This window comes from Antedon bifida, chromosome 3 (assembly GCF_963402885.1).
Source record: "Antedon bifida chromosome 3, ecAntBifi1.1, whole genome shotgun sequence".
Lineage (NCBI taxonomy): Eukaryota > Metazoa > Echinodermata > Crinoidea > Comatulida > Antedonidae > Antedon > Antedon bifida.
Window position 1 is genome coordinate 26,894,404 of NC_136228.1, and position 23,725 is coordinate 26,918,128.

The window sequence follows — 23,725 nt, forward strand, 5'->3', positions numbered from 1 at the left end:
TCTGTTGATAGTTAATAAAGCAATTATAATCACCGCGAAAGTTAACGATCTGATTGACCAGGTCACTCTTCCCTGGTTTTACATGTTATAGTAGATTTAAGAAGATATAAACATTATATGGTAACGTTTCAATTTTATTTTGTTTTTATCTTACCTCGCCTTTGAATTTTTTAATTATTACTGGATCGTCATTAGAACCTACATATCCAACATGAAAATTGTAGACACCCTCTACAGGTTTACCGTATATGTATCTGTTAAAAATATATGTAAATCATTATGATTTGAGTGAGTCATTAATTGGATTCAATGTAATCAGTAACATAGTTAGTTAGTGATTATACATAAAGAGTAACGTAATTTATATGATTCAGCTGATATGTCTTTAACAATGGTCATATTGCCCATAATACATGGTTTTCGGTCAGAATTTTTTGAAAAGAAATAACAAAATACCATACAATAAACCTAAAGGAAGCAATAGAAAATATGAAATACAAATTGATTGTGAATGTGTTGTTTATCAATTCCTCTATTACTATAAATAAAAATCTTGTTTGGTCGGTCATAATTCGGAACATGTAATGTTAAGCAACTTACTCAGCTTTGAAACTGACAACAAAGTCAAGCGAGGATGGCAAGATGTATTCAGGTTTTCCTGTAAACATGATTCCGAACGTTGGAAGAACTGGACAAACAAAATAAATTATTTATTTTAAAAATCGAATTATATGGTATCAAGTGTTTCAAATGTCTATTGTTTATTATAAAGATATACACCATTGCAACAATATTGATTACAAACACCTTTCCGAGCTACATCCGCTGTGAAGTCTACGGTAGGCCTACCTCCGTGTCGTTAACACCGATGAAACTCTGATCCGACTGAGATACTAGATTCCATCCGCGACTGAGATACTAGATTCCATCCGCAGAACAAAGCTAAATTAAATAACTCCGATACTGAAAAGAGCTTTAACATAACCTGTTCAAATTTTCAAAAAGGTACAAGGTTGCAGATAGCTCCTAATAATAAATATAATAATTCATATAAATTTTGACGATCTGTGCTGGTGAACTTGGATGGGTGGTGAAAATTTAAAATTTCAAAGGGGCAAGCGCTTCGTCTGCCTCATGCTGGCTACGTCCATGCATCTCATCAATAATCGCTCGCGATCTTCTTATGGCCAACTCAGACAGCGAGTGTTCCATTCATCGTCAATCAATACGTTTGTATAAACGTATATTAAATCTATTAAACTAGTATTTTTTTATTTGGTTTGTCTTCAACATTTTGATGCTGTATTCGAACAGCTTGACGAGCTGTTTCACCGGTTTTCAGCTATTAAAAACAATAATTATCGTAGAAAGAGATAGGTAAATGCGAAGCATCCTCGTATTATTGTGTGCGGGTATTTTTCAACATGGGCATCCATTAGACAGTGTATACCACGATCGGAAAACACCAGCCCTATTTGTAGCAAATCGTTGAAGCTAAATTCGTTGTATATTGTCAATAACTAATTATAATAATATATAATAACTCAACTTATTTAGTAAACAGGGTTACATTAGGTGGTTAAAATCAGTACTTTATATACCATCGAGTAAAAATTCTAGTAACGCGCGATTTACCGAATTTTGCAGATTTATTGTTGATAAAAAGTAATTTAATTTGATTTGAAGATGGAACGATAGATGCATTTGTCCAATGCAATCTAACAGGTAGATTTCATTGATTTGTTCAACCGTATTTTAAATACAATTATTCGTTTCGTTTCGTTTATTTTCCACTCATTTAAATGCATACGTGTACAGAGTAAAATATATATTAAAAACTATGAAATAAAAAATTAAGGGAAGGTCCACAAAGTATCTAAATGACTATCGTTCTGAATCGTCAACAAACTCAGGTTTTTATTAACCTTTTATTAAACTTTTTTAAATCTAAGTTTTTTTTTTAAGAATTGTAGGATGTACGCTCGAACCAGACGGGGAAAATGGTATGTTTTTTCCATGAGGGAAACATGTAAGACAAGGAATCAAATGAGCGTATAGTAGACTAAACTACATCGATATGACATAGCGAGGAGCATATCACCAACAAATAGGCTATGTTAATCCTCTTAACAGGTATAAAATATAGGCCTACTACAATTCATGATAATGAAAATTAAAACTTACCATACTCCTTGACTTCAAATGTTACTGATGACTCTAATTGATACTAAAAAAAACCCAAAATAATTAAAATAATAATAATATTAATAATATAATGAATATTTTTATGATTGGCAGTCCATTTTTTATTTCATCATTATTTATTACTGTCATGAAGTAGCTTTGGTCAACCAGCCACAAAGTGTTAAATTATTCATTACTTACCATGTAGCCATAGGAAACCTTCACTGTCCAATTTCCAAATACAGGGAATTTCGGAAACTGATACGCGTGAGTATAGAAACCGGTTTCCTCATCAGCAGTTACAGCATCTTCCTTTTCCAAAATATTCCCATTACCGTTTATGATTTCAAAACGAAACTATAAAATAAGTATTGAATTACAGTAAATGGGATAATAATGGGAATACGACACGATGTTATTGTCGTATTACATAACCCTTAAATAGCCGAACGTACAGTATCTATTGGATGGACTAGAAACGCTAGAAAATGTGACTTGCGTTCTTACATAACTGTACGTAGATTCTCGACGGAGCAATTTCTGATTTACACAGCTAACAATATTGTTTTTCTTTATCACATCTCAATTCAAATTTTAAACTTCTAATGATTTGGTTGTTATTATAACTACTATATTTTTGTAACTAGATTTACCTGATAACCAAACTATAGGCTTACCTAATCACCGAAAGTAGATTACCTGATCACCAAACTAGGCTTCTGATAACAGAACTAGGCGCCGTTTACACAGATCACCAAACTAGTCTTACATGATCACCAAACTATGCTTCTGACCACAAAACTAGGCTTACATGATCACTAAACTAGGTTTACATGATCACCAAAACTAGGCCTACCTGATCACAAAACTAGGCTTTACTGATCAATAAACTAGACTTACACGATCACCAAACTAGACTTACATGATCACCAAAATAGGCTTACATCATCAGCAAACTAGGCTTAAGCCTAAATGAATACCAAACTAGGCTTACCTGATCAGTGGACGGCAACATATCCATAGTTAATGGGATTACTCGTATACGAACTATTGCGGTAAATTATGAAAAACAAAGCACAAAACAATTTTTTAGTAGATTATACACACACGTAATATTAATAACAATTAAACATAATAATCTATATATTTGTATTATATGCTTCCTATGGATTATTGGGAATTGAACAAATAATTAAACCAGATTATACAGGTTGTAAATAAAACCAGTCAAATATTTTTTTTAAGAAGCATACTGTACAACATAGAAACATATACAAATGTGTGAGCGAGTCACGATCTCCAAGAGGAATTTAATTATTGCTGTCAAATTTAAAATCGGTAACATTTTTTTAATTAGCTTTATATTTCGTTACAAGTTAAAGATGTATTGTATCCCTGAAAAAATAATTCTTAAAACATTTTTAATGTAACATAATATTTATCCACTTTTACCAAAAACTGGACCGAAAAAATGTATTTACTTTTAACTGTAATTTAAAGCACAAAATGGTCAAATTGGTTGTTAGCCAATGGGATTTTGGTTGATTATTTTGTCATTTTATAATTTTTTTTTTCTACGAAAGTGATTAACTTTATTAAAACACTACATTACCATGCTGTTCAGGTGTATATATTGGTTTATCCGTTTGAATGAAAACATATCCATGTCTATAAGTAACCAAAATTCGACTCTCTTTTGTGAAAGTCAATGCGGGGGACTCAGACTTGGCCACTAAGTAAACGTATTGTAGTTCAGCTTCGGTTGGTACAATGTCATCCAGATTTATTTGGAATGTCACAATCTTTGGTGAAACTGAAATATAGAAAGGAAGACATTACAGGTAATCCATATTAGGCCTATTATTCTTTTAACTTTTACGGATTATTGTTTTCATACACAACATTGTAAATTTGTAATGTCTGATCAGGGAAGAGTGTTCACTCTCATCTGATCTGGTTTCGTTAATGAAACATAGTCACGACTGTCAACTTACGTCAGATCAAGTTGTTTTTTAAAGAATGTAAACATACAGTACATATTTTTGTCACACAGTATAATATGTTTGTAAGTCATCATTGCGAACATAATGACTAGGCCTACTATTAATGATACACATAATGATTACCATTAATGATACACATGATTACCATTAATGATACACGTGATTACCATTACATACATTATCTCATTCATAACATTATTTTCTGTTTATTCATCTATTTACAAAATATATTATTGTCTATCATCTATTAACATTACTATATTTGATTGATTCGCAAATGAAAAAATGCAGTCAAAATAAAAGCAAAGTGTGGTAAATTAATACATTTAAATTTAGTGACAGTGATATTGAAAACATGAATAATTGAGCTTCTCTTTATACCCACTGACCAAACCTTTTTCCTGTTTATAACTTTCTATTTTTCCGGTAAATTCTGGACGTTTTACATAATTGATAGTAAATACACACTTTTTACGATTTTATTTACTACAGCCATGTCACGGAACAAAATATTCCAATACAGGCTAATTCATTGAATTGTATTTACATGTAATTTCAAATTTCGTACGCATTTAACAGTGAGTAACTCGCCAATTACAGGATGGATAAACTGTTTTATAAGTTATGATTACAAACTAATTATCATTTAAGGCTTAGGGAGTGGAGTTGGCATTTGTTGAGGATTGAACCCTGGACCTTCGGATTGGAAGGCCACACGTTAACCACCAATCCACATCATTACTGTTGTAATGGGTGGTAATTTAAACCTGATAGCCTAAACACTTCCTTGTGGAAACATTAGCCAAACAGGAAAATAATGCAATATAAAACATTCGACCCTCAATAATGAGTTTACCATAAGACCCAGGCCCTACAATAATTTCGAAAAGCCGCAAAACCTATACAAAAATCCGAATGAATGTTAATTTCAGCCTCCTAGAATTGTCATGAGTAACTAGTTTTACTTTACTTTAAATGAATATAATTATAAGGTTCGCGTACAATACAAGTGACCTTAACGATTTTGTCATCAGCATTGTTTATACCTATATATTTTAAAATATATTTTACTTCAAAAGTTTTGAAAATCTTTGCAACGTAAGAACATATGTTTCCATTTATACAGATATTTCCTACAAGAAATTAAATAATGCAAGATTTTTTAAACTAACTTAAGTAGCCAAACTTTATTCCAACTAAATTCTTTTCCTGAATTTCCTTTAATGTTAGGCTTAATATACATATATCTGGTATAATTTAATTTTTAAATATCTTTCTAGATGTATTCTTATCCAACTGAAAATCCGATACCTTGACATCTTCTAACTTTGATGGATTTATATAATAATACATCTTTTGTTTCCATACCTTAATTAGTATAGATATAAACCAATTAAATTTCGGTCACCCAATACACAAAATAAATGAAATTATATTTTGTGTTGGAAATTAACGTACGAATTTTGTTTACGAAAAACGAAGGACACTATTAAACTAGTTGGAAGTGCTACCGGATACTGTACAAGTTACGAATAAGAACAACATATAAAGGGGACCGCAGCTGCGGAAAGATGTCCTACCTGCGGTAACATCAACGGAAACTTCAGCAAACCGATTTTCGCGATTCGGGTAATTCTCTAAATATAACTGGACAGGAATAGTTTCATCCGTGTTAAAGATATTTATCAGCGCCGTTGCCTGGCTTCCAACCCGCAGTACATCAGGACTTGTAATTAGGTACGATGGTCTAAAACATACAACATGAAAAAAGTATAAAAATGTTCATTATAAATGTATAATATAATCGGTCATTAAGAAATAATATGCTACTTTATTATTATTATTACTATTATTATTATGTTTATTACATTTCTTTAAAATGTATACAGTAGTTTGTAAATTCTGTTACTAATCATATGTTAATACTATTTATTATTTATTCTGTTTATCCGATGAGCCCTACTGTGTCTAGGATATTATGATTTTTATTCAAGGTTATTTTTGACGTGAAACTGTAATTCAACACAAAAACCTGTAGTGGCTGTTCATGACCTGAAAATTACCCATCCAAACGTAACAAATGATCTGACAGTTTAAAAGCCAGAAGAAAAGAACAAAATCACAATTTATTCTACGCCCTCAAAATAAGTTTTACATTTTTTACTTGAAATATAAATACTCTCGAATTGATACAATAAAACAAGACCGGCCGTCAGAGTCCGGTACATTTCGTCTGTTGACTCTCATTAATTCGGTGATCAAGCAAACATTAGTTTAAAAGAAATGACACTGAAAGTTTGATTGTGATGCAGGGACTAAAGTTATTTGTCGGATGGTGTACGGTGCTATCTCTTATAAGTCTTGGCATTTAATACAGTAATTACACCTAACACTATTTACATTTGGGCCAGTAAAGGGTCTTATTGCTTGATGGTAAACTCTTGAGCAGGTCAAACCTGCCCGATAGATTAAGTCAGGATGTGTTCCGAAAACCATAATCATAAAACAACCACTGGCATTTGGTTCTGGTTCTATGATAAGAAAGGAAATGCACGGTGTTTAAGAATAAAACATATCTGAAGAAACTTTGTAGTATACTGAATCAATACTTACGGATTCCCAAGACAATTCTGCAAAAGTATCACGAAAATAATTAATCCAGTTTCGAACATTTTTCTTACTAAATTATGTTGTATTTCAATGTTCCTTTCTAAGCTGAAATGAAAACACTTGCCAAAAATGAGTACTGTAAGATATATGACCTTCAAATATTATCAATATGAAACAGGAAAGTTGAAGGACCAATAAGAGGCGTGCTTACTTCCGGGAATTAAGCGTGGATAATCAAAATCATGCTGGCACACACCGACAACGTTTGTTTATTTTGGAACGTTTACTTTCATTTCATTTTTTTCATTTATTCATTTAGCATCCATTACAATACATAACAAAGAAAATATACAAATAATTGGAATATTAAAATTGAATAAAACCAAAGTGAATGGATGCAAGGACGACCCATAAAATCGACATGTCAATTTATTTCCAATGGGGTCCATTACAAGAGAAATCGGAGATGTGAAAGTGAACAAGGATCACAAGAAAAGCATATGGAAATGTGAAAGACATAATAAAAAATCACTTTCATTTCATTTCATTTATTTCGTATCACATAATTATAACAAAAAATAACAAACAATAGAGAGAGACAGGATTCCCAAAAGCGAACTAAATCAAACTATCAAGTGGGTCTCCAAAGCAAAACATAATCATCCAACAATAAAATACAAAATTACAACATTTAAAACAACGTGAAGATTAAAAAGTACAAAATATCTATACAATAGTTACAGGAAAATCAATAGGTAATTTATACGACCATCAAAGGACGGAAGACCAAGAACTCTAAGTCTCTGCTCAAAAGACAAGGTGCCCCAGGATTTAGATAAACAAACCCTGGTCATGCGGCGTTCAACCCTCTCTAATGATTCAATCTCTCCCTTTCGATACGGAAACCACGCCGGCATCCCATACTCCATAATAGGTCTAACAAGAGCATTAAAAAGCTTCGATGTGGTTTCTAAAACGCACGACCCTCATGATAAACCCCAGAAGCCTGGACGCCTTAGCCTCAACATTTGCGACATGGGTACCCCATTCAAGCTTGTGTGTAAAGGTAATCCCAATAAATTTAAAACACTCCACCCTCTCAATAACGTTCTCCCCAATTAGATAATTGATTGCACTGTACTTAAGTTTGGCTGATCTAGTAAACCGTAGGTGCTTACATTTAATAGGATTAAGCGGTAATTTATTAAGAACACTCCAATTATTAATTTCGTTTATGTCGTTCTGCAATGCAGCACTATCTCCGGTAGATCTTATTGCCCTGTAGACAGCTACATCGTCGGCATAAAGTAAAATATTCGATTCAATGGAGGAGGACAAGTCTAAAGTAAATACATTAAACAAAACCGGGCCGAGTACACTACCTTGCGGGACTCCCGAGGAGACAGGACAACTGTATGACAGGGCACCCCTAAACGCAACTCTTTGAGACCTACCCAATAAAAAAGATGTGAACCACCGCAAAATTTCGCCACAGATCCCAAGACGGTGAAGCTTCTCAAGGAGCAGCGAGTGACAGACCCGATCAAAAGCCTTGCTAAAATCTAAGAACAGGGCATCAATGGGAGAGGGTTTGCGTTCATCCAAAATACCAGATCAATGGGTGTATGCAGTGGCAAGGAGAGTTTGACAAGACCTGCCGGAAACAAACCCGTGCTGTTATGAGGACATCATACCATGCAAGTTAAGGTGGTCGGTTAGATTTTTACACACGATTCTCTCAAGTATCATACCCACAACACTACTTAGCGAAATCGGACGATAGTTGTTTATAACTTTAACATCATCCGATTTGTGAATGGGAACCACATTGGCCACTTTCCATTCCGTCGGAAGAACGCCAGAACGAAGCGAAAGAATGAAAAGCTCAGAAAGGGGCTTACATAATATGTAGCAGACAGTTAAGCATCGATGACGTTATGCCATCGGGCCCCGGAGCTTTCCCCATTTTCAGATCGTTAATTATGAACAAGACCTCCGACGGGGTTGTATTGATGTTATTGAGGGGAGAGAGGCCAATATGGTTCCCAGTACAATCAGTGTGAGTTTCAACCTGCACAGAGTCATTAGTGAAATTTTATTGAAAAAAGTGTCCCATTAATATTAAACATCTTCGGTGCATTTTTCGCCCGCGATTTCCTCATAAATGACCAAAACGCTTTTCCATTGTCAGTATTACTTTTTGCCGCGAGATTACTAACATACTCAAAGTATTATTTGCTTACACGATATTTGAGAGCGTTTCGACATTTTCTGAACTTATCCCATTTAACTGCGTCATCTGAATTTTTAGCTTTCTTGAATGAACGCTTCTTGATTCTTGATTGTTTTATTATATCGGGCGTTATCCACGGAGGTTTAGAACGCCTCTTAGCTTTGCGTTTCGGAACTACTTTGTGAATGACATCAAGGAAATTTGTTCTAAAAAAGTTTCAAGCAGAGTTCATATCAATAGCACATGTAAAATCAGGCCAATCAGTATTTTCGAAAGTGTTATTAAATCTATTAATATCAATCCAGATAGGTGCACATGTTGAGATGGATGATAGCGTTTCAGGTTTGCTGACATAGACATGGTCGATCAGATTTCTGCGTCTAGTAACACAATTGACAACTTGTATAAAGTTCAATACATCTAGAACAGAGGAAAGTTTCTCCTTTAAATAATTATCATAAGAGTTCAAATTAATGTTGAAATCGCCTGTTAGAATTATACAATTGTATAAATGAACATCGTCAAAAACTGAGTCAATACTATTTTGCAGTTTATCAAAGAAAGTAATATTAGCATTTGGAGGACGATAAGAACCAATAAGAATTTTACCTTTCATAGTATATTTAACAGTCCAACATATTTCAAGACCATCAACGTTATACTTAGCTGTGTCATGGGGTTTAAGTCATTAACGACAGCAATAAGCGTTCCTCCACCATGTCGGTTTCTGTCACATCTACATACTGTGTATAAGGATGTAGGAAACATTTCAGAGTTAGATCATGGAGCTATAAATTCTAATTTTATAGCTCCATGGTTAGATCGTTGGGTGTAGGAAAGTTTCTGTAATGCAGATTACATTGGGTGATTCAGTGGTGATAATACGCTGGAGATCTGAAATGTTATTTACAATGCTTCTAGCATTATAATAAGATAGATTTACTGTAGATCCACCAGGACCACCCGCAAGCACGATCATGTCTCGTTGAGACGACGTATGATTAGCATAATAAAGCACTCTTCCACCTGCGTTTCTTAAATGTCTACGGTATTTAAAAAAACACCGGCAATTAGGCGGCATAAAAAAGTTTGTGTAACTTACGCAGTTATAATGATGATATTCTAAGCACTGAGGCTCAACCTTGTTATCCGAGTCGAATAGTGAAGTTAGCCCGCTTACAAAGAAAAATGCAATTATGAGCAAGGTACAGGTGGTAAGACAGTCCGGAATGCCCATAATGGCGATGTAAGAGTCACGTGACCTACACGAACAAACAGGTAGGCCTAGTAAACGTCGTAGAAGAACCACCAGAAAATCAGTAAAATACGATAAACGAACAAAATAGTGTAGATGATAGTTGTAAAACAGAACTCAGTAAATAAGTTGAAAATCAATGCAGTGCTTTACATAAACCAGAAGGAGGTGATGCCGGTTTGACTATGAATAGTGTGGCTAGCGAGAGCTCGTTGAAAACAGTAAGCAACCACATATAAAATGTTAAAAAGGTAATATAAAAAAAGTACAATACAAAAATATATATATAAATAAAGTGAAGAGCAACAATATCATAAAAGACATGATCGGAGCTAAATTGCCAATTAAATTGCCTAGATAACTAGATAAAACAATGTGTTAGCTTTTTCCAAAGAAATCAAAAAGTAATATCACGTTTGTTCAAAGGTAGTTCGTAACATGTCACTTGGAAGCCAGGCCTGGACAATACGATGAAATGCAAATTTTATATAAGAATATCTAAAAAATAAAGTTTTTTGTCTTATGTGGGTTCGTCCCACTTTTATTATGCTCTGTTAAATATATAACAATAAATATATATATAAACACATCAGGCAAAGAACATAAAAATAATAATAATAATAATAAATATATATATACATCCAAAGGCAAAATACTGAAAAAATTACAATGATGTTGGTATCAGTGGCTGGAAAAAAGCGAAGAGATAAATCAAAACGATAAAGTAAAACGGCCAGAAAAGTTAGGAGAGCTTTCGGGCAACACTAGCCCTTCATAATAAATATAATATATATAAAAAAGAACCGAGATTCGAATCCGGACCCTCTGCTTGATATGCAGATGTTCTAACCGTTCTAACCACTGGGGCTTTCATGGTATAATTCAAACCCGATTGGATAGCGACTCTTTAACATTCTCGGCGTGGTACGGCGGAACAGCACTAGTCCCTCAATTGTACGCACGCGCACCAGAGATCAAATTGATACGCCCTCATTCGCATTCACATTTACTTGTATAATTAGCATATACAGGTGATATGTTTTGGCATATTGTTATGTAATAATGCTTTCTTTCTGTGTCGGCAAGAGGACACACGTTCGTTACATTTGTTTAATGTCGACAATTCAGGGTGGCAGATGATAAATAATTTCTCTTTGAGGCAAAGGTTGCATTTCTTGTTTGCGCTACTATAGGCCTATGCTTTAGTAGATGACAAGATGCGCCATGAGATTGAATAATCTGTGTTGTTGTCCTTGAGTGTCCAAATATGTTTCTGAGTTCAGTTGAGTTTCTAGAACGTGTATGGCGGAATGATGAGGTGTGATTTCTGTACCGTGTCTTAAAATCATTCTCAGTGAGTCCGAAATAAGTTTCCGAAGTGGATTTATCTTTGCGTGTAACTGTGGCTTGGTATATAATATATGATTGTAGGCAATTTCCGTTAAGCATCGGCAGTTGCTTTTGTTTTGTTTTCTTGCGAGTTTTCCACGGATGTTGATTCGGGCTGGTGTAGTTGTGACTGTCTATTATCTGTTTCATATTGTTCATACAGCTGTAACTAATCTTAATGGTGTTTCGGTTGAAGATTTCCCTTAGTTTGTTATCTTTTGGAAAGTGTTTGTCCACAGAGATAGGAATTTCTGTCCAATGTTTGTGCTGACGTTTTTGTTGAACGGTGGGCGCACCACAGGCGCCAAACACTTCTGAACCGTCCGGGTGATATTCTAAAAATTAATAATATAATATAATATACATATATTTCTTTTTATATTTCTCTTTTGTATATGTCAAGTTTCCCACTGTCTTACAGATGTAGATCAGTAAATATACATTATACAATCCATCATTAAAATATGTAAAAAATGGAAAAAAAACAACTCAGCTACACTAGAGTATAGCCTTTTACACATATTGTCTTTAGTAACTCTCTTTTTTTATGTTTGCATTATTTACGTATATTCACAGAATTGCGTAATTTATTATACAGTCATCTTCGCAATTAAAAAATAAAATCAATAAATAACATAATAAAATACATTCATATGCTCCTGTATAAGGATACTCTTAAATATGACCCATAAGTTTTTACAGATTGGTTTATTTAGTGCTGACAATATTTTTACTTTGTAATAAGAGTAAAGAGTGGAGTTGTGGCTTGGTGGTTATGATGCTTGGCTATCACTCCAAGTGTCCTGGGTTCAAGTCCCGTCACATGTCAGGATTTTTTCTAAGGACAAAATTACAACTGCACTCCCAAAGACTTATAATAAGACTTTGTTTATGTAAAGCATCTTGTGTATATGTTTGTCGTGTGAACCTCTGAGGGTCCAAAATGATCAGCAATTGCTGGATGGATCACCCTCATTAAATATGGTTAAAAAAAAGAAAGAGTAATTGAATATAGTTTGTTCTTTATGCTGCATTCACAACCAAAAACTATTTCTTTAAAAAAACAGGTACTAATTTTTTTTCAATATCTCCAACCTTTTTTCATAGTAAAACATTACGTTTACATTTGAAAAACATGTTATTCATCTTCTGATAATTCACATAATTCACATTTGTTGTATTTTTAATTTTCCATGTATATAATTGTATATTTGTTGGTATAATTCTAAGCAGTAATTTGTAATTAAGTTGTGCATATTTTTTGTTTTTCTCATTTTTTACTTTTCTCTACATTATGTAGGACATTTTTCAAAATGTTCTGTTTAAGTGAAATTTAATGTGTACTGTCTGGAGTATTGAAGGAAGGTTTAAATTAAATAGAGTGTGCTTAAATCATACGTACATTATTGAAGCTATACTCTGTTACAATAGCGCAAGTATTATCCTTGTTACGAACAATAATAATAATTTTAGCCTTTCCCTTGATATAATTATTATTATTTGTATGTTACAATGTTTATAATTTATATTTATGGGTAAATAAAGAAAGAAATAATGTTCCCTCATTTGTGAATATTGGACTGCATTCAATTTTGATTGTGTTACAGGTATGATGTTTTTTAAAGAAATTAATAGTAACAAACATCGCAACTGACCAGGAACACCCTAACTGAATTTTTCAGATCTACAAAACTCAAAAATCTTTTTCTAACCTAGTTCCTATAACTTTCTAGATCTATAGATAACTCAGATATCCGAGTGTCTCTTGTCGCATTGACCACAGTGGATATAGGGCTCATCCAGTCGCTTCACCAACTCATCTGTTAAGAATTATAGCGCAATCAACACTCTCCTCAGTGCAGCAACTTATAATAGTTTGACTCAGGCATTTCTCGTAACAACCTAATTTTCAGGAAAGGTCCTGAACTAAGATTGGAACATCATACCAAAAGTCTTGAAAAATCCTCCTTGTGCTCTCCGAGAAATCCAAGATGGCGTCCAAAATGGCTGATATTTTAATTAAATAACTTTGTAAAACCGCTTGTCATTTAGTATTGATTTTGGTGTCAAATAGTTCACAATATTACATCCTATTTGCTTTAACAGAAAGTGTTGTCCAAAAAATGACAGTTTGACCTTTGACCTGGTCTTATCATATCTCGGTAATGGCTTGTCAAAGAGAATTGAGATTAGGCCAAATTGTTCAAAACATGCTTATTTTTATTTGGTGTAATACAATATTTTATCCCAAAATGACTGGAAGTGAGGTTATTGACTCTTATTGACCTATCCATATATCTTTTACCGTATCTAGAAATATTTGCCATTCTTCGAGAAAGACAATATCACATTATTAATCTTTAATTTGGATGACAATTAACAAAAATGTAATAGTAGAGAGGCCAAATACTCACAAATCCTCTAGAAAAAGTTCGGAGAGCATATTTTGTTAATAGCAGGCAACCATGTTGAATGTATCCTTTGTGGGTTGACAAAAATGGTCAGTTTTGGGTTTTAAGGTCAGTTTATAGGGTCAAAAGGTCAAACAATGATTTTTACTTTATTCATGGAAAATCATCTACATCAACAGATCTATCCACAAAAACTATTTTTGAAGATCAACTAATGTTTCTATTATAGTAATTATAAGATAAACATTTTATTCTACACATAAAAACATAGGAAATTAAATACAAAAGTGTCATTTTCTCAAAATGTTGTTTTAACATAATTTAGATAGCACATCTGTTAATTACTTTTCCCCAGTCTGTTGTTAATTTGTCCATGGATTAAAGAATAGAAGGATATGCATCGACGGTGACATCAAACGATTTTACAACGCGCTTGCCTATACTAAAGCACTGCTGCCAATCAAACAAACATGCTCATTGAACTCCGTGTCTCTAACCGCGGCCCTCTGTAAAACGCTGCGAATCAACTGTTACATTTTTTGAGACCAAAACGTAACCATGTAGAAATCGTATGCGCAGTCTGAATGTTCTATTGACATGTCTGCGTCGATGATTAATTGACAACAAAAATATATTGCTGAATAATTCTGTTTTAGTTTCATCACAATCGGACTACGAAAAGTTCACTTTCTTACGACTGGTAATTTTAAGTAGTTGGTAATATTAATAAAATATGCAATTTTTATATTTGAATTATCATTATTTGCCTGCCATCTTCTGTCATTAAAAATTGCGTTAATCTATAGAATATTAAATTATGCATTTGACCATGTATGTTGTTAGCGTGGCCGGTGTTCACCCATACAACAATCGTGTTTTTAATATATGGCTAAGCAGTGGTTTCTTCATAAATCTCCTTAATTATCGATGTGATTATATTTAAATTGTAGTGCCTGGTGATTGGCTAGTGGTTATGTCATCCACATCACATCCAATCACCGAGTCTAATTGAATGAAAACAGCGATCCCTGATCCGGGATTGGCTGGCTATGTATAGTTGCGATTCGTTACCTAGCGGTCGTTTTGAAAAGTACACGCAGGGCAAACTTAATCACGAACAAACGAAGTACCTATTATTATTCACACAAGAAGTAAGAAAACGGTGAGTATATAGATCATGATTACACGTTGTATCTACTACACTTAAGATTAGCCTAGGCCTACCTAGGCAGTATCAATGTCGGCAAATCATATGGTTTACTAGTAAGCCTAGAAGAAAAGGCCTAGGCCTAGTATCCTTGCTGATTTTGTAATTTTACATGTAGGGCTAGGCTGAGACAACAAATAAATAGTTATTGTCTCAGATGTAGGGCTACTACAGGTCATAAAATGCTACTTTAATGTCATAAAAACATTAGCGTAGATCAATCGCGGCAGAAACCTATACTAATTACAATTATAGCATTTACAATTCCTCATCAGAAAGGTTATAACTAAATTCGTCGTCGTATAAATTGTTCGTCGCCGTTGTTGCTAGCGCTAAAACATCATGCCACCAAAGAACGCGCGAAAGAAGCGTAGCCAACATGTTTAAATGTCGTTGCACATGTGCAGTAAACAATATATTAGGCACGCGACCGTTTCGTTCTTACCATGCGGTTAATTAAACTGATAACATTGTGGGCGGTCCGCGGTCTGTCGGCGAGAGTCAAGGAACCCTTGATCTCACGTCGATGCATATCCTTCTATTCTTTAATCCATGATTTGTCTTTTTTTTATGTTGTCCACCAGTCAGCATTTCGATTTTTGTCGGGAAAATAGGTAAAGTATTATAGGTATGAAACGCCATATGTGCCAAAATATTTATATTTTACTATATTATTACTACCTATATATAACGTAATATTGAGAAGTGTTTTAGCGTGCAACGTGACTCTACAGCTCACTATGATGGTCGGTCTAACCGACCGACCATCATAGTGAGCTGTAGAGTCACGTTGCACGGTAAACACTAACTTGAGCACGCAACTGCAGCTATGTATATATGGCCTTGTTTTTGGGGGTTTATGTTTTCGAGAAATCTCAAAAACAGAGACTCTTACGGCCTAAAGTTGAGAAGTTTTTGTTGGGTCTCTGTTTTTGAGAAATGTCAAAAATAATTACGAAAAATTTACGAAAAAAAGCTGACAGAAAATCTGCTGACCAACCATTGGAGTTGGTGAATATCATAAAGTAGAGCATGATCATAGACCAATTTCAATTTCTTCAGCCAAATCTGACTTCATACATATCTTAATGGATGGCGTTGACATACTCACAGATGTTCCAGAAGCTGAAACTTAAAAACATGATAATCATTCACTATCAGTTTAAGGATTCAGTAAACATGGCTGTCAGGCATTTTAGTTACCTAGAAAATGAATACAGAGAGAACAGTATAAGAATGATACGAGTTGGTAACAGTGGGTAGATTTTCAAGATGCAAGGTAAACAAGGAGAAATGATCTGCTATGGCAATCACGAAGAATGTGCTTACATGACAGTTGATTTGTAATGATGTGCACTTGTTTACTCTTATAGCAAACATACTAAATGACGATATCTGGTAAAGTAAACAACAAAGTGGCTGAAATTAAAACCTATTAAGGATAATCAAAACAGCTTTCGTGCCTTTACAGGTTGCAAGACATCATCATTTGCTGGTTATGGGAAGGAGTCATACTGGAAATCATTCGTAACGCATCCACTCCTTTAAATGGAATGTTTAAATCAGTATTATGGTCAAAATGAATCGGGTCGTTTGGAAGCCACTATCTTAGTTGTCAGTTACATATGTATGTAAATGAAAGAGCCAGATATAGTTGTTGCCGTAAACATGCATGTGTGATTGCTGAATACCCAGCTGGCTAATATGCATTTGCCATTATATATGTATTAGAAGAAATACCCACCCCAGTGCGGGTACCTCTCCCTATCCTACACCAGTAGTTTAAAACCTTCTAAGTACAAATTCCGGTCATGTTGATATCCCATGGTCACTTTCAACCCACAACCCCTCTGTGATGTTTTTAAAATGTAGTTTAAAACATTCCATGACTCCCCCTGAACTTTCAAGTTTAAAATCTCCCCAGGACAATTCTAGTAATTTTGACACATCACTACCCATCAGCCCCAGCAGGCTATCCTCATGAAAATTAGTTATTTATTTATATTTATTTAAATTATTAATACTGATAATAAATAACAGGTCTGTGCTCTATTTGACCTTATGACCTTGAAAATGACCTTTAACTTGTAAGTTGAAAAATTTATAAACATGATCATCTTCTGTAATATGTCAATAATAATCTAACAATCCTACTATAACAAAAATGAAATGAAAAACGCAATATTTCTTATTGCTCGACATTCATAATTATCTTATTTAATTTTCGGTTTTTAAAAGTGTTTCTTCGAATTACTTCACAATGTAGTCCGACGGAAAAACAAAAGATACTCAGGTAGATATACTCACATATTATTCTTTTATTTACATTTATAATTCAATAAAATAATAAATCAGGTTAAACAATTCCAATAGAAAGGGTTTGGTATGTATATGTTTTGTGATAACCTATCCTGACAACCAAATAAATACTAATTATATTTGAATTATATGTTTAATGCAGTGGCTTACGACGATCTATCGAGCATGTGTAAACAAGTTCTCGGTATTTAGTGTGAATTTTGGGCAGGGTTGCACTGTAATTTACTTTCCTAAATGTTTTGGCATTTTAATTTTAAAACGCATAATTAAAATAATTAGGCCTAAATTATTAATTTATTATTTAACTTGTTAATAATATATATTATCATTTCTTTTAATTATGGATCTAGGTGTATTGTATTTAAACCAAATAAACCAGCTAAACCACATTATAGTCTACTATACTACATTCCTTATTCTTTCATCAAGTTTTAGTCTGATGTAATAATGAGCTATAATGAGCTATTGCACTGACATAGATTGATCAACAATACTTATTTCTGGCATCTGATTGACTGTTAAAACACTCAATACTGAGCTACGCTTTCCTGTATTCTTACTTATACGTTGATTTAGTTTCTGTAATCTATCCTGAAAACAAAGGGAAAAAACATCAAGTTAGTATAAATTGAAAACTAACGAAAGTTGTAGGTTATACAACAATTTTGAAGCTGTAAAAACATGCAGAAGACACACACAAAAATAGTTAATAAAATTGTATTATAATTGTATTAAAAAACACATAATCAAGCACAGTATAAGATTATAAAAAGTATAACAACTTTAAGACAAACATGCAAAAGGAACACACACACCCACACAACAATTCACAATACAGTATACTATAACACCTCCTTTGGGTCACTACTATATTGTAGGGGGGACATTTTCTTGTGAAACAAGAAGGGGCAATATGTTTTAAACACTACGACCAACAATTATTCAGGGGACACTCCATGGGTTCTACTGCTGTTGCAATGCAAAAACAATTCAATTTAGGATATGATCATCAAGTTTATTATATTTAAGGGTAATTTACAGGAGTTTGCATTGCCAATGGCGACATGCATTTAAAGTGTAAAGCAAATACTGTATTGTAAATTTGTTTTCTTATACAAAAAAAAAACTATATGTAATTTGTAAATACATAAATTTCCATAAAAAATCCCATTGATTTACTTTGATTGTCAATAGTACCAGCATTTTGTACATTCAGAAATAGTTTTTGAGGATTTAAAGTTATACTGCTTCAACACTTAAAGATATATTGTCTCCATGCATTTTAATGTCACATATAGTTATTCACTTGGACAACAAATTGGATTAAAAATAGTATTTACCTGAAAAAAAAACTTGAAAAGAATGGGTTTTTAGTTGAATTTAAAGACACCTTCCCTACAATTTGTGACTTTTGTAAAAATAATACATATATATTACTTTAAAAACATTACACCAGGTAATTCCTTGTCTTAAATGTACGTTTTATGGTAAATTAAAGAAACAATGCACTACCTAAGCTCTTTAGGCCTAGCCTAGCTAGGCTTAGTTTTGTAGGCCTAGCTGGTAAACATCGGTAACGTACGAACATCATACGCTAGCTATATACCTAGCCTGACGTTGTATAGTTGCTGCATTAATTGTCTTTCTATTTTTGCCAGACTCTGTTGATACAAATTGGGGAAAACCCGGTATTTTCGCTGAAAAGTTAGGAGTCTTCCATTTGTTTTGGCCTCACGATCGATCGAAAAGTGGGTGAATTACAAAAGAAAAACAAAAATATCAATCAGCGCGCAATGTATTTTGGGATTTATAGGAGGCCGCTATAATTATTAGAATCGACTTATTTTTCACATTTTTAACCATTTAAAGAGGAAAAAAGTTATCGCAATAGATAATAATAATAGTATTATTTTTACATTAAATATAGTTTGTTTTCTTAAATCTGATCTAAAAAACGTAGGGAAGGTGTCTTTAACTGTTTATTTCCTCTTTTATACAGTAAGTGAAAAACATTTTTTAAAGTTCTTTTTTCCTTTGTAAGTGATTAACTTTATTAAATATTAATGCTGGGAAAATATCAATGTATTCAAAACATTTTTGAAATAAACAATTTATAATTATTTTGACTACTGCTGTATTTTAAATCGTAAATAATGTCTGTGTCACTATGATTAATACATTGTTATAGTATTAGTAGCTGACAACATAAACTGCAAAACATGAAAATTGACAAAGTATAATAAAAACAAAGAAAGAAATTAAAAATAAAAAATCATATATCACATAACATTTACAAGGGTTATTAATACAGTACATGCAATCACAAAAACGTGAAGACATTAAAACCTGTTCTTCTGTCAATTCTGAAATATTCAATATACAGTACTGTAGTTAAATGGAACTAAAGTTTAGATTTGATTGATTATGTAAATTATGTGTTTGAATTGTCAGACATCTTTTTTACAATACTTTATCTTAATGTTGTTTTAAATTAATGATAAAATGTGTTATACAGGGATACAAAAAAATAAAACATTTTGACAGAAATACAGGCTTTGGTAATAATAATAATTTGTATTTTAATATTAATTTATTAAAGATATACTGTCCCCTGGAAAAATAATTTTATAAATGTTTTTGTTGAATATGCCATTCTTTCTACTAATGTCACATAATATTTATTCACTTTCATGACTCAAATTTGATTTAAAAAAATATTTACCTGAAAAAAAATGTATGACAATTGTTTGTAAGCCAATAAAGTTAAATTTAAACACTTATTTTGTCTTTTTATAAGTGAAATTTTTTTTTTTCATGGAATTTGAAGTGAAAAAAAAATGCAAATGGCCTATTCTGTCTTGCCTAATTTTTATAATCTTCAGTTTGTCATGTTTTTGGGGAACAATACATCTTTAAGATAATACAGTATAAACCAACTTTTAGAGTTGAGGCCATAATGTTGGAGGTTCTAGCTGTGCTTTTTTCTTGGCTTTCTCTTTAGAAATATTGTAGTGAAGACGACTAAGACGATCCTGCATAAGCAATACAGTGTAATTTTGTCAGTTATCTAAGATGAATTATATTTAATTAAAGTACACTATGTGGTCATACCAACATCTTTACTATTTAACTTAAATTATTCATTAGAATCAAAAGTTTTCTCTTTGCAGTATTTCATTACTTTAGTAATAAGAAAACAAGAGGTTAGCAATATTTCCTAAACAGAAGGAAGCATCCGATTAATATTATACCTTCTTCCTTTGTAATGTAGGCCACTATGTAATTTCGTGTCATTTTTTTGTTAAAAGCAAAATTCCAGCTGATTTAGTGTCTTTAGGATGTAAAGTAATGAAAAAAATATGTTGCCATTTTTTTAAAAAAGCTTAAGGGTGTCAAATCCAAGATGGCCGCCAATACGTAAAATATCCAATAAATGTACCATATTGGACAAAGTAACACCCTTTATGAATAATATTTTAAGTTCATATGGGTTCTCTGTTATATAAGAATTATTATAAACCTATATTCATTAGTATTCTGACATTTTGAATTTCAAAATGGCCGCCATTTTTTAAAAATGGATTAAATTTCTTATTAAAACATGTGCAAGTTATGATTGATTGAAATCACATAAAATGATAGGCCTATGACAACAACATTGGTGATTAACACAAAATGGCGGCCATTTTGAATTTCAAAATGGCCGCCATTATTTTAAAATGGGTTAAATTTCTTATTAAAACGTGTGTAAGTTAAATAAAATTAGATTGAAATACACAAAATGATATGCTTATGACAACAACATGGTGATTAACACAAAATGTTGACCATCAGGAGGTCTATAGTTCTGACAGTACACTTCATATTAAAACATCTCATAAAATTCTTCAGTTAAATGACAACTAACTCTGCCATTAAGTCCTTCAATGAAATATTTCTAATCTTGAATGCGATACAGTAAGTTGACCTTTCTTCGTTTTCTACTACTGTATTATCCATCAAACTTCCACAGACTGATCTGCGATCCCAACAAGCTTGTTCAGAAACAAATTGGCAAAAGTACTGCAATACCTCATTTCACCGCCAAATAATCTCTATAGGAGTCCTCTTTTACTTTGATAAGTTTGTCACCTGTATTCACCGTCATATATATTTTTTGCCAAATATTCATCTTTTTCTTAGGATCCCATATAGACAGTTTGCCTTCTAAAAGACTTTTACTAATGCCTCAAACATTTTCTGTCCAATTTCATCATGCCATGGCCAACAAACACCTTTGTGCGAATTGCAGCATTCTTCATTAATCGGGATATCATCTCTCTTTAAATGTTGGCTTTCAAACTCATCAACTAGATTTGCCAGCTCTGATGAAATCATTAATTTGTGATATTCCAATGATACCACGCTCAATGACCCTGATCAATTGATGTAAATCCAGCAAGTCCCACACATACATGTCCTCTCATAAACTCCAATATCTGTAATTTGTTTCAGTAATCTGTTGAAATTGATACAGCGGAAGTAATCGGTCGTAGTTCAGGTGGTCATGAGCTAAGAAATATTTGATAAAAGCATGTGTACTTTCCATGTGTGCAGATATCGTTTTCTTGGGTCTCGGACATATATAGGGATATAGTTTAACCACATCATTTAGATTTCGTCGACTCTCTGTATTCAAGGTAATATCTTTATGATCAGCCTCTTTCAAACAAAATGATACTTCACTTAGAATCTCTTTCCATGTCTGCATTTGTAGAAGCAAGTTGTAGAGAGAAAGCAGAATTAGTGTGCTTCTGTCCTTCCTTCGTTTTCTACTACTGTATCCATCAAACTTCCACAGACTGATCAGCGATCCCTAAAAGCTTGTTCAGAAACAAATTGGCAAAAGCACTGCAATACCGCATTTCACCGCCAAATAATCTCTATAGGAGTCCTCTTTTACTTTGATAAGTTTGTCACCTGTATTCACCGTCATATATATTTTTTGCCAATATTCATCTTTTTCTTATGATACCATATAGACAGTTTGCCTTCTACAAGACTTTTACTAATGCCTCAAACATTTTCTGTCCAATTTCATCATGCCATGGCCAACAAACACCTTTGTGCGAATTGTAGCATTCTTCATTAGTCGGGATATCATCTCTAAGATGTTTTCCGTCTAAGATATTTGTGTCACTGGTTGTATAGGTAATACAAGTTCAGTTTCAACAAAAGCACTGGCCTCAACACTATTTTCACAATGCTACATGTCCAAAAGTCATGTAGTTCACCGGGTCGACATAATAATTGCTTCTTGATGTCATCTCTGTCCACCTCCACTCATCTCGGGCAAGAGTCATCACCAGGCATTATCTTGTCTTTCCCTAGTACATGAGTTTTTATACCACAACCATGTGCACTCATCAAACCAGTGTATAATGGTGGTCTATCTGTAGGGGTATATATCTAATGAAATCGGTTGAGATTGTAGAAGATGAGAAGTAGGAGTTAATGCTGCCTATGAATAACCTTGTGAATGAGCTGTATCTTTATTTCCTTCAAGCTTCTGCCAAAAGTTGACAGGTTGAAAACCAACCATACTGGTGACTGGCCCTGAAGGTTCAGACATTGAATTACATAGCAATAACGCATTTATTATTTAACATCATATTTATACAGGATTTCACAATAAGGTATAAATGCACTTGTTTTATATTGTGGTCCTGTATCCTGTCAAGTTTCAGTTTCACGAAAAGAAATGAGATCTGTAATTTATAATCTATATATAAATTATGGTTATTTCTGACATAGGCGAGCACAATGGTAAAACTTTGGAACAAATATCTGCCTTGGATACCTACCTGAACTATCTCAGATGTACCGCGAAATGTAAATTTGATAACAGTTTTCACTATTACGATATTGTTCCATATTTCTATCTTAGGAATATATTATAAAGAGTTTTAAAACAAAATTTCTGATTTCATCGGTAGATTTTCAACTCAATTTCAATTGTACGCGGTCAAAGTAATTTCCGGGTTCACGATGAGTTCACAGATTCACTTTGCAACTACACAATTATACTATTTGTAATAGAATTCATCACACTGTTAACTACAATTTACTAAGCAT

The 23,725-nt window shown here is 33.1% G+C and overlaps 2 protein-coding genes across 3 annotated transcripts in view; both read right to left on the reverse strand.

Annotated features, from left to right (window-relative positions):
- LOC144838809 (complement C3-like) overlaps positions 1 to 6,923 on the reverse strand; it is a 30,480-nt gene extending 23,557 nt beyond the window's left edge. The window contains exons 1-8 of the mRNA XM_078694305.1: positions 6,801 to 6,923; positions 5,768 to 5,934; positions 3,797 to 3,997; positions 3,179 to 3,231; positions 2,386 to 2,541; positions 2,185 to 2,227; positions 601 to 688; positions 155 to 254 (exon numbers count right to left, since the gene is read on the reverse strand). Coding sequence (XP_078550431.1) covers positions 155 to 254; positions 601 to 688; positions 2,185 to 2,227; positions 2,386 to 2,541; positions 3,179 to 3,231; positions 3,797 to 3,997; positions 5,768 to 5,934; positions 6,801 to 6,859 — 867 coding nt within the window. The 5' untranslated portion in view covers positions 6,860 to 6,923. The remainder of the gene's footprint in view (positions 1 to 154; positions 255 to 600; positions 689 to 2,184; positions 2,228 to 2,385; positions 2,542 to 3,178; positions 3,232 to 3,796; positions 3,998 to 5,767; positions 5,935 to 6,800) is intronic.
- A 10,663-nt stretch (positions 6,924 to 17,586) lies between these two features.
- LOC144836940 (SNARE-associated protein Snapin-like) overlaps positions 17,587 to 23,725 on the reverse strand; it is a 31,551-nt gene continuing 25,412 nt past the window's right edge. Inside the window, exons 4-5 of one of the 2 annotated variants that reach the window (XM_078691889.1) lie at positions 20,549 to 20,643; positions 18,062 to 18,202 (exon numbers count right to left, since the gene is read on the reverse strand). In XM_078691889.1, coding sequence (XP_078548015.1) covers positions 20,551 to 20,643 — 93 coding nt within the window. In that variant the 3' untranslated portion in view covers positions 18,062 to 18,202; positions 20,549 to 20,550. Of the gene's footprint in view, positions 18,203 to 20,548; positions 20,644 to 23,725 lie in introns of both variants that reach the window. The other variant, XM_078691888.1, reaches the window with a different exon arrangement.